The sequence below is a fragment of the Mytilus trossulus genome, chromosome 1 (genome assembly GCF_036588685.1).
Source record: "Mytilus trossulus isolate FHL-02 chromosome 1, PNRI_Mtr1.1.1.hap1, whole genome shotgun sequence".
NCBI lineage: Eukaryota > Metazoa > Mollusca > Bivalvia > Mytilida > Mytilidae > Mytilus > Mytilus trossulus.
Genome location: NC_086373.1, coordinates 80,358,912 through 80,371,199, shown reverse-complemented (window position 1 = coordinate 80,371,199; position 12,288 = coordinate 80,358,912). Strand labels below are relative to the sequence as shown.

At 33.4% G+C, this 12,288-nt stretch overlaps 1 protein-coding gene across 1 annotated transcript; it reads left to right on the top strand.

The window, feature by feature from the left end:
* Positions 1–8,226: 8,226 nt before the first annotated feature.
* On the top strand, positions 8,227–10,344 carry LOC134686700 (uncharacterized). The gene is made up of 2 exons (XM_063546387.1): positions 8,227–8,408; positions 8,632–10,344. The coding sequence occupies exons 1-2, from the start codon at positions 8,404–8,406 to the stop codon at positions 9,869–9,871; spliced, it is 1,245 nt and encodes a 414-aa protein (XP_063402457.1). The 5' UTR covers positions 8,227–8,403; the 3' UTR covers positions 9,872–10,344.
* Positions 10,345–12,288: the final 1,944 nt, after the last annotated feature.

Below are 12,288 nucleotides of genomic sequence, written 5' to 3'. Positions count from 1 at the left end.
AACTAAACAAAAAGTATGGAAAAATATGAACAAACTTGTATTTTATATTATTATCTATCATACCCCAATCCAAATGAAAACTTGAGTTTTGTGCATATTCTTTGAATCAGTTCATGCAAAAATGGCAACAAAAAATATTTTAAAGCAGACTAATAATTGCGTTTAAACAATGCCATGACGTTTTGTATGGAATTAAGCATATTGATAGGAATATAATCATTACAAAATAGACTAACGTTCATTCTTTATACATATATAAGGCCGTTCGTTTTCTCGTTTGAATTGTTTTACATTGTCATTTCGGGGCATGACTATGCGGTATATGTATATGCGGTGACTATACTTGTTAGTTTCTGTGTCATTTCGGTCTCTTGTGGAGATACAATGATCTTTTTTTCTTATATCAACAACTTTAAAATTACATTTTTAATGAGAGAACCGCCTTTTATTCGTTTGAAAACTGCGACAGATTGAATTATGCAATCCCAAGTAAGTAACACAAGATAAGAAATTATTTTCTATGCATGATTGTTAAGCGTCGCCCTAAACACGAGTTACTGGTCTTTAACTTCGTACTTTATTTGGCTTTTTTAACTTTTTTGGATTCGAGCGTCACTGATGAGTCTTTTGAAGACGAAACGCGCGTCTGGCGTATAGTAAATTTAGTCCTGGTATATATGATGAGTTGGTTTAATAATTAACCATATCAATGACCTGTGAAGAAGAAAAAACCAACAGACAAACAATAGCACAGAAAACACAACCTTTCACACGGTGACATTGGTTTCTTGACTTCAGCCGGCTGCTATTTTATCTGTATGTTTCTAAGAAACATTACAGGCAACACTTGTTTATCAATGTACATTCAAAAAAAAAACCAGGGGGGAATTTTCACAGAACTTCAAGAGTTCAAATCAGTCGCGTCTACAGTATGCATCTCGTGCCATGCAAATGAAAAAGATCATGAGATCTGATCTGATACTTAGTATTTTTTAAAAGATCTTAAGCCGCGAAAAGATGATGTTAGTGAGTTGATTCACGGTAAATATCAAAGGTAACATGATCAATGAGTGTGACCAAAAAACTTATTTTTTTTCCATTTCAGTCGACGGTTCTTCTTCATTATTCAGTACATATCACCAAATCTGCACATTGAGCTTTGGATCCTCAATGCTCCTCAACTTTGTACTTGTTTGGCTTTATAACTATTTTGATATGAGCATTACTGATGAGTCTTATGTTGACGAAACGCGCGTCTAGCGTACTTAATTAAATTCCTGGTACCTATTGATAACTATTGAACTGACTCAAGTGTCACATGTGGTGCAGAATCTAATAACCTTCCGGTTAACACGAGATTTTCAGTAAGGATCGAGTATGTCTTTATACAAAAAATGTGAGATGACTGCCAATGAGGCAAATCTCCACAAGAGACCAAATGACACAGAAATTAACAACTATAGTTTGTTATTTAGTGTTTTGTAAAATTGTATTCGTCCTTGCGTCGTTCTTCGACTTTTGCCATTACGTTGTCATATTGTCGTCGAATAAAAAGTTTAAATATCCTCTGATATCAGCGACCATGTTTTCAGCAATTTCATGTTACAACCACACTTCTGTTCATGAAGTCTGTAGTGTGTCAACATGCACACGCGTAGGTTATCAATAGAGATATCTATACTCCATACCATGGCAAAGAGGATATAGTACTATTGAGACATGAGGAAATTGACAGTTTGAAAGTTAAAATCGTCATAGATTTTTGTTTGAGGTCGTCAATCTGTGTCAACATTAGGATAAAGTCAATATAAGAAGCTAAGATTCCAGTTTATGTAGTATCCAAGCTCACTGGAGGGGGTATATGAAATTTCAGTACTGACTGACTGATATGGACTGTAATCACCGTTATCTTATGTTGACTTATGCATCGTTCGTCTCCAATTTCATAATAAACAACTCCCTAATGAATAGAATGAACTAAACACAATCATCCGCTCACTTTTGCACAAGGTACAATAAGACCAGTTTTTGCCCCTCCTATTTTTTCATTTTCTAAATTTTGTTTTGGAAAGCTACTTATCACGTTAAAATATTCCCTTAGGATTGAAGTTTGTTTGGATGAACTTCAAAACCATAAATTTCAGAAAATGGGTGAGGTTAGGGGGTAAAAGGGAGCCAAAAATATCAAAAGAGTAAAAATAACGATGTTTGGCCATTGTTTCCTAAAATTTAATAGCGTGCGCCTACGTGACCCGGAAAAAATTATGGCTATTTAGCAAAAACGGTTCTCATAACGTTGGAATAAAAAAAAATCCTAGGTCACGTTGGCGTAGGCACTAAAAAAATGTAAAATCATGGGCAAAATGAATCCTCATGTCTTTAACAGCAATCTGTTTTGCTTCTAATTTAGATAAAACTTGTCCCTTAATCAGGACCCTGATGTTAAGTGATTGTCGTTTGATGATGTGGTTCACAAGGGAACGTTTCTCGGTGTTTTTATTTAATATGGATTAGACCGTTAATTTTCATGATTGAATTGTTTCATACTAATCATAAAGGTACTTTTTATTGATGACTGTTCGGTGTGATCAAAGGATGCAGTTAAAAGGTTATATTTGACCTATACTAGTAATTGTTTAATTTTACACATTGGGACTTGGATGGAGTGATGTCTCATTGGCATTCACACCACATCTTCTTATATATATGATAGAGCCAAAAGAACTGAACATGGCATGAAAGCAACCAATCAATTAATTAATTAATTTTGGTGTTTTACAAATTTGCAGAAGTTATATAAAGAAACTATAACTAGCATCTGTCATTCCATGACAGCTTGGTTTGGAAACTATATTAGGGAGAAAATGTAGGTAACAAAAATGATCACCAAAATAAGATCTACAATAAGTTACCAGGTGAGTCAATTTCATTATAGCTTTTTATGGAGGTATTGCCTTTCAAGAATGATATTCTAATTATATTTGTCGAAACATATGGGTGGTGTTATTATCATATTAGATCAATTTAAAGTTATAATACAAGGTAAGCGGTACCGGCCCCGTGAGGCATAAAGTCTCATTCCAACGGCTGATCATGTAAACACGCATCGGAATGTAGATGACAATATGTGCAAAAATTTAAAGAAGAAAGACAATTATAATAGTGTATAGAATTACTTATGTGCTATTTATATCTATATCTTTGTTGAAAGGAGAGTATACATATTTAACCTACAGACTGATTTCTTTTGAACTCGTTTTCCCAGTGTATTTCATAAAGGCGGTTTAACTTCCTCTTAATTGTACACACCATCACATAATCAAAACACATGCAATACAACACGTCATCTATTGTTTAACGTTCACGGTATAATACATTTTAAAAATCACAGAAGTTAAACCCCCGCGTATTGTAGTACGGGAAAATGGACGACTAGTATATAAATAACAGTTTTATACATGTACACTAATCCATTGATGTACAACCGATGTTTTGTTCGACAATTCAGTCTAGAAATGATTGGATTTCTTCATTGCAAGCTGACTGTTGATAGCATTTTATTCAAAAATGAAAGATGTGATATCAATTAATCATTTTTCCTTTTTTTCTTATTTTGTTAACTCAGCAACTTATATTCATAACATGATATAAAATGTATTTTTTGATTAGTGTAAATAAATGTTGTAATAGAACAATCTTTTTTTACCCAGAAAGACTATGCTCCGGGGGATAATACCACCAAAAATATCGACACCAATATTTGTATTCAAATGTGTAATATTGGATATGATTTTAGTATCTAATTCCTATCCTATTTCTAAGCGCAGATTCATTGGCGAAAACGACAACCGATAAACTGCATTGCATATGCGATAAACTCGCAATTCATTGAGCTCGGGAAGAGTGGAAACTGATTAGTTATATAATGTTGTCATTTTCCTTTAAAAAAAAAGCAAAAAATAAGTAATAGAGAAGGGAAAGATATCAAAGGAACATTCATAATCGTTATTAACCTAGCAACGCCATCGCTAATTTGAAACAAAACATCATACCTTCTTTAATTTTCTGAAAGGATTTTCCGAATAAATCAAAACCAACAATTTTGCGTGCAACAGTACAACAATCTCGACATGATAATGTGTAATATTTTACTTTCAAATGCGTTCTGGACAAACACACATTTTAGACCAGTGTCTGGTGATCTATAGGTTAGTCAAACCTTACAGAGAATGTTAAAACATCAATAAAGTTACAAAAAACTAATTGAGTGTTTGTGTGTCCAGGATGTTAAACATACAAACGGTGTTAATAGCTACAAGCATATTTCAGATGAATTGTGCACATCCTGCTACAAGCATGAAATTAGGCATAGACCTTCCTTAACTATTACTCTTTTATTTGAGATAGGGAGGCATTTGAACAAAATGTTTCACTTCCGGTAAAATACAAAATGGCGGACATCATACTTAAATTGGCCCAATATCGAAGGCTAGTATGTATTATTATCATCCTGCTATAATAATATTTGGTACAAACCTTTTTTATGTTCACATTTTGAATATATTTTATAGATTAGATGTCTTTAAAACCCCTACTTACGGTAAAATCCAACACATGGCGGACTTTGTACTAAAATAAGCTTATTTTTAGGGAGGGTATTTGAAATGTGTTTTAACGCATTGCTACTTTTGTTAAATTGTGCAGGAACCTTTCTTTGATGTTGCTAATGGCTACAATGTATAAGACATATGTCTTTAAATGCCTTACTTCCGGTTATATTCAAAATAACGGACATAAATTTATCATTTTTTTTATTTTGATATTCAACTTCTTTTCAAAATGTGATGGTCGTTAACCTTTTGGCTCTAAGTTATCCTCTAAACCACTTATCATATTTGTAGTTGATATTTAAATACAAAGTTAACACTTCCAATAAAAAAAACAATATGGCGTAAATGTCAAAGATGAGTCCTCAATCCATATCTTCGATGTAGAGATTTGGATAGATTAATTAAAACAAAATAAAATCACTTAAGTACTAAAATATTTAAAAAAAAATACCACTATTTGTCCAAAAAACATGTTAATTCCCAGTCACCACCACATGCACACGACGCATGGCACGGGAGACTTGATTTTCCACATAAACAACAACGGCGGTAACCGTTCCTACATCCACAATGTGCAAGCTTCTGACAAAATGATTAGGCATCATAAAGAGTTTTTTTAAAAGTGAACCTTTTTGTCCCTTCGGCATCCATTAGCGGCTGGACTGGGTAGCATAAGAGCCAATTTCAAGCTCGTCCCCTAAACACGTGTCTAAGTATATAGTACTTTTGCATGCTGGAAAAGACAGAACTAAGTTGAGGGAATAGCTCAATAAGCCTTCCTTTTTGCGTAAATATTTATGTTTTGCTTTCCTAACCATGCTTACCCCATCTGATAAGTTTGTGCGATCTTACAGTAAACACCGGTGATTAAGGCGGATCAATTATTATTTTTTATGGTAAAGTCAAATCTTCAAATGCCATCAATGTCTCCCACGCAGTCTTTTCTCCCATTTTCAAGCTAACAGAGAACCGTATCACAACCGGTAAATACATGGATCACAATATGTGTGTGATCACTCATTGCTCGTGCATTTAAAAGGTTATTGATAGATATTTATAGAAAGCTTTTCAATCTCCTAAACAGAATCCATAATTCGTCTACGCCTGTCACGGAATTACGAAACAGAAATGACAGCATCATCAGTAACGACTGTTCGAATAATGACTCGTTTAAGTTCCTGTTTCACTACATCAAACACATGTACCATGATTTTAGTGTCAGCCCTTTGAATTGGAAATGGTGCTTAACTTGCACTACATCACGTGGTGGATAAGATAGAATATCCTGAACATGTTTTGCTACAACTGAAATATGCATCCAAGACTTCATCTACTCGTGTAACAGTTTCACGGTTTTTTTTAAGGTAAGGCCATAATACCCGATCAGCATACTCGTTAACAGTGGGTGTAGTCTCGGATCCGTACATAAACAATACGGATAGTTTAAAGGCTACTACAAGAAACAAGAGCTATATTTAGAGGAAGCTAAACAAAAGACGGTCAAAGTTCCGTTTTTCTTTTCATTGTAAAGTAAAGTACATGTTGTAGACAGCTATTACTCTGTTAATTGTAACTAACACGCAATACTACATGTATGTAAAATTATAAAAAGTTTACCAATAAAATCCCCTGGTTTTATTGGTAATTAACCATACAGGGCAGAACCTTAATGCCATTGTTGTAACATTAAGGAGATTTGTTAACAACTATTATAGTAAAATAAAGTATCTGAAGTTGAAAAAAAAAAAAAAGCTATATTTAGAGGAAGGGAATACATAGACGAATCCAGAGTCAACACAAATTTCTCAAAATTGGCAAAGTTTTCTGAGGGATAACGATTTTAAGAAAGAACTTTTTAGTTTTCATTCACAGGAGCTTGCTCAATAGATTTTGAGGAAAAGGTAGTTGTAGAAACAAATGCTCATGATGTGCTGTGTTATCCACCACATGATGGTGTTTCAATTTTATCCCCATGTTAACTTGAATATGCTTATACTATAACCAAAATACATGTATCTGATGCAGTGATACACAGACTCAACTGACTCATGACTCGAACAGTCGATACCGATGTTGCTGTCATTGCTGTTTCGTTATTTCCTGACATAGGGACAGATGAACGTTGGCTTGCATTTGGCAGTGGGAAAAGCTTTAGATATATATCTATCCATAACCTTTACTTGAAATGGAACTTCGTTGTTGACATGGATGGCGTTTGAAGATGTGCCTTAATGATTTAGAATGACGATTGATCAGCCAACATCACCAGACATCGATTGGATAATATCTTTTATCAAACGATACGTGGTTTTGTAGTAAGATCGAACAAACTTATCAGATGGGGTTTACGAAGCACTACAACATGTGTTTGAAAGAAGAAAGACTTATTGATGCTACTTGAACGACTCGGTCTAGTGTTTTTCAGCATGTCAACTTGCAGTATACCATGGCGGGTGTGGATGAGTAACAAGCTTGGAATTGTTTCCTATGCTAATTAACTAGTCCAGACGCTTATGAATGGCGTAGGGGGGAAATATGATCCATTGGAACCATTTTGGACAACTCTTTGTGAGGCAACTTTACCTAATCAGGAGCTTGTAAATTATTGATGTAAGAAACAAAACCACATTCTTTGTAAATGAGGAAAATATAGCTCTCCGATTGTACAAAAACATGTATTTGCGGCCATAATCAGTACTTTTAAAGATGTTTTAGTACTTAAGTGATTTTATTTTATTTTAATCAATCTATCCAAAACTCTATATCGATAATATGGACTAAGAATTCATCTTTGAAATTTACGCCATATTGGTTTTATTTACCGGAAGTGTTAACTTTGTATTCAAACATTAACTATAGAATAGAACAAGTGGTTAAGAGGATAACTAAAATCCAAAAGTTAAATGACCAGCACATAAACACAAACATTTTCTTTACATTTTGAAAAGAAGTTGAATATCAAAATAAAATAATAATATTTCTATGTCCGCCATATTGAATATTGCCGGAAGTAAAGGTATTAAAGACATATGTTGTCATTAGCAGCATCAAAGAAAGGTTACTGCACAATTAAATGATAGTAGCAATGTGTCAAAACACATTTCAATCACCTTCTCTTAAAATAAGCCTATTTTAGTACAATGTCCACCACGTTTAATTTAACCGAAAGTAGGGTTCTTAAAGACATCTAATCTATATAATATATCCAAAAGTAGTACATAACAAAAGTGTGTACCAAATATTATTATAGCAGCCTGATAAAAACACATTTTCACAAACTAGCCTTCGATATTGGGCTGATTTAAGTATGATGTCCGCCATTTTGGATTTACCGAAAGTGAGACATTTTGTTCAAATACCTCCCTATCTGAAATCAGAATAATAATTGAGGAAGGTCTATGCCAAATGTCATGCTTGTATCAGGATGTGCATATTTTTCACAAAGCTGCCGTACTATAATAGTTAATAGTGGTGGAAATTGACTTTTTTAAAGTTTATTTACCTTAGTACAGTGTATCTATTTTTTTTATTTATAGATAAAAACATTGAATTGTATCGACTCTTTTGTTGATAAGTATATGTTGAGGAAGATTCTATTGTAAAACCTCCGAAAATATAAAACCGGAAAACTCTACTTGAAAGATGGATAGGAAACTGTCAACTTTCATAACTAGACAATAGTATATTTTTTATAAGATTTCATAATTAGTTCACCGGAAACCATAAAGTTGTCAGTATAACATATCATTTTATATCGTAAGAGAAGACAAAGAAGATTATTTAAGTTGTCAAAATGGGGTAAGACATCTTTACATCTTTAATTTTATAGTTAGTTCTTTTTCTTTTCTTTTGTATGCTTCTTTGCTACCCAATGTTGAAAGAATCTAGGAGGAAATTGATTTACATGACTTTAATACAGCATCCAGTATGTCAGTATAAAGTACATTTTTATCGCTTATGTGTGTGGTTCCTGATTGCATCTTATTACTTGAGGTTATACATTTTAACATTTGTTTTATAGGAGAACCATAAAAAGAAAAAAGATATGGACTGGTAATGATTACGCTCTCAGACAGACATACCTACAAAGACCTCCGTCTGAACAATCCGTAAAACATTTAACACTGGAACGACGGAAAGCATCAGACAAACCTACTTTTGTGAAGATAGCTGAAGAAGAAGAAATTACAGAGGATCCAAAAATTGACGAATCATCTTACAAATTAGAGAGTATTAAGGAAAATCATGATGATATTGATGGTAGAAAGGAAGAAAAGACAAAACCTGTTGCATGCATTGAATGTGTAAAACCCGTAAGGGTTTTTAAAGGAGAAGAAATAAATAGAGGGGATCATATCAAATTTCATGGACGAATATATGATCACCATGCAATTGTAGTCAATGTTACAATTTCAGAGAAGAAAGATCACAAAGTAGTCGTCGAGTTAGTGAATGCATCAAACACAACAGCTGGTGCAGTATTTGCTTGCATGACACCGTTTGCAAGCAAAGCGAAACTATTAAGCGAAACGAAAAAATTGAATTTAAAAAAGATGAAAGTGATGGTTTATAAATATTCGGACTGGATCAATCATTCTTTCCCCGAAGAAATAGTAAATAGAGCAGTCACAGCGAAATCCAACCCTGATTTTCATTACAACTTGTTAAGTAATAACTGCGAGCATTTTACAACATGGTGTGTTACAGGGGAGAAACTTAGCTTGCAAATACGAAAGATAAGAATGATAGTGCAACTTTTTGCAAATCGAGGATTTCAAGGTATCGGCGACGAAGCTCTTCGAAATATAATTGAGTGTGAAAAAGGAATGCTCTGTAAACCGTGTTTTGAAAGAAATCGAAAATTATTAAGTGTTGTTAAACAACCGATCAAATCAAAAGATGACGTGAAGATCGGTGATATTATAACATACAAACATTATAGATGCTGGCATTCTGCTGTCATACTTGACATTGAATCACACGATAGGTCACTAGAGTGTAAAATAGCTCATTATGCATTTCGTGGTTTTCATAGAGATAGAAAAATTAGGGAGGAAACATTAAGAATTAAATTCGATGGAAGTGTAAAAGTAACTGACTTCTCTAATACTGATTATACTGTCTATGATCCAGAAGAAGTAGTTGAAAGGGCTCGAAGTAAGCTTGGCGAAAAACGTTATGATCATTTTTCAAATGATTCAAGTCACTTTTCTCGATGGTGTAAACTTAAATTATACAGAAATCGAAATTCATTGAAATGAAAAAACAATACTGTTGCACGACAGACCTAAAGACTCACAAACAATCTTGACTGTGCACATTTGCTATTTAAATTTGTCAGTAAAACACTGGATGCATTAATATATCATTAATGAACTTTACATCCATTCAAAGAATTGTATGCAATTATCACAAATGGTTTTTAAAGGTATAAATATATTTAATACGGTTGATCTTGAAACATTTTGTTTACCAATATATTAAAATTGGTTTTTTTTAAATTTTGTTCATAGAGGGGAATATAAAGAAATACAAGCAGTTAACATTGAGTCTCTTAATATTACCTCGCCAACCAGTAGCAACTATTATCTGTCACACTTGCTGGATTTTGATCTACAATGCTAACTTTGCTAACAAGAATAAACTGTTAACCCTTGAATGAGTTTGCCATTTGATAAGGGATTTTCCGTTATGTATTTTCATCGGAGTTTTGTATCTTTGGTGGTTATATTTTTTAATAAATGTTGACACATATCTTATTAGACCTTTTCAACATCTCTCGACACCAACTAATGACACCTACAGTTTACAGGTAAAATGGTTGGGTCGTCTCAAAGACAGAAAACCATCATGATTATCTTTGCGTACCATATTGGATTGGCGGTTTTATGCTGTTTTCATTATATAGTATAAGAAAATATATCAACCAAATAAATAAATAAATATATGTATGGTGGCCTTATGCGGCCATTTATATCACCTTTTCGCGTTTTCGTGACTTCTTCTTTCATTTTGCAAACGCGAAATTTGGAATTCGAGAAATCGAGAAAGCAAAACCTAGAAATTGAGAAATCGGGAAATCTAGAAATAGGGAAATTGAGAAATTGGAAAATAGACAAGATCGGGAAATCGAGAAATCGAGAAAAGCAAGAAAGCAAAAACACCAAAACACGAAAGAGAAAACACGAAAGAGAAATGAATTCTCGATTTTGCGTTTTTGCTTTCTCTATTATCCCAATTTCTTGATTTCTCGATTTCCCGGTTTCTCAATTTCTAGCTTTTGCTTTCTCGATTTCTGGATTTCCCCGAAAACACGAAAAGGGGAAACGTCCGCATCCGTCCACCATGCATATGTCTCTGTCATATTATATTCTTATTTCGTATGTATTTGCACGACATTTCATGTTGAATTGATTAACTAAATATTCCAATCATTCTGAGTTCTAACCCATTTTCTCTTCCCTTTGTGATTATGTGCGTTTTTATCACTAAATACTTGTCGCATGCCAATAACGATTTAATTTGATGGTGTAAAAGCTTTTATGATTCTTTTCAAAAATGAAAAAGAATACTGGACCGTCCATCCGTATCACACTTGTGAACACGAACAACTTGGTGTTTTCAACCGATCTTCACCTTAGTTGATGTACATATTCAATTTCTGGAGGGATAATAACATATTGATTTTTTAGGTTGAAGGAAAATATCCCTTTTTTTTCTTTTTTTTTCTTATCAACGACGGTCTTCTCCGCTTCAAGACATCTTGTTCGAGTTAAAGTTTTTCCTGAATGAATTTGGAAAAAAAAATATAATTGATCCCTCGTTTCAATGTTACAACATTTGAGCAGTGATTGGTGAATGCAGAATTCACGTGGAACACCAAATTGGTGAATTGAAATGATACAAAGTATATATTGAGTAAATTATGGAGACATCCAAGGCCAAAACTAACAGACATGTGCCGCCCTTGTCAACCGAAATAATCATTGTTTAATTAAATATCAACTACATTAAAACATGATTTGTTCTTTTCGTTTTCCAAATTTAACCAGGACAGCTAGAAACACAACGTCTAAAAGATGAAATGTGACTTGAAGTCTATCATTTTCTTTATAATAAATTGAAACTAGAGGCTCTAAAGAGCCTGTGTCGCTCACCTTGGTACATTTGTATATGTGAATATTCAACAAAGGACACAGATGGATTCGTGACAAAATTGTGTTTTGGTGATGGTGATATGTTTGTAGATCTAACTTTACTGAACATTCTTGCTGCGTACATATATCCCCATCTATAATGATTGGCCCAGTAGTTTCAGTTAAAAGTGTTAGTAAAAATTTACAAATTTTATGAAAATTGTTAAAAATTGACTATCGATTCGTCTGAAATTTTCAGGGCAGATAGATCTTGACCTGATAAACAATTTAACCTATGCCAGTTTTGCTCTTAATGCTTTTGTTTTTGAGTTATAAGCCAAAAACTGCATTTTATCCCATGTTCTATTTTTAGCCATGGCAGCCATCTTGGTAGGTTGACCAGGTCAACGGACACAATTTTTAAACTAGATACCCCAATGATGATTGTGGCCAAGTTTGGTTTAATATGGCGCAGTAGTTTCAGAGGAGAAGATTTTTGTAAAAGATAACTAAGATTTACGAAAAATGGTTAAAAATTGACT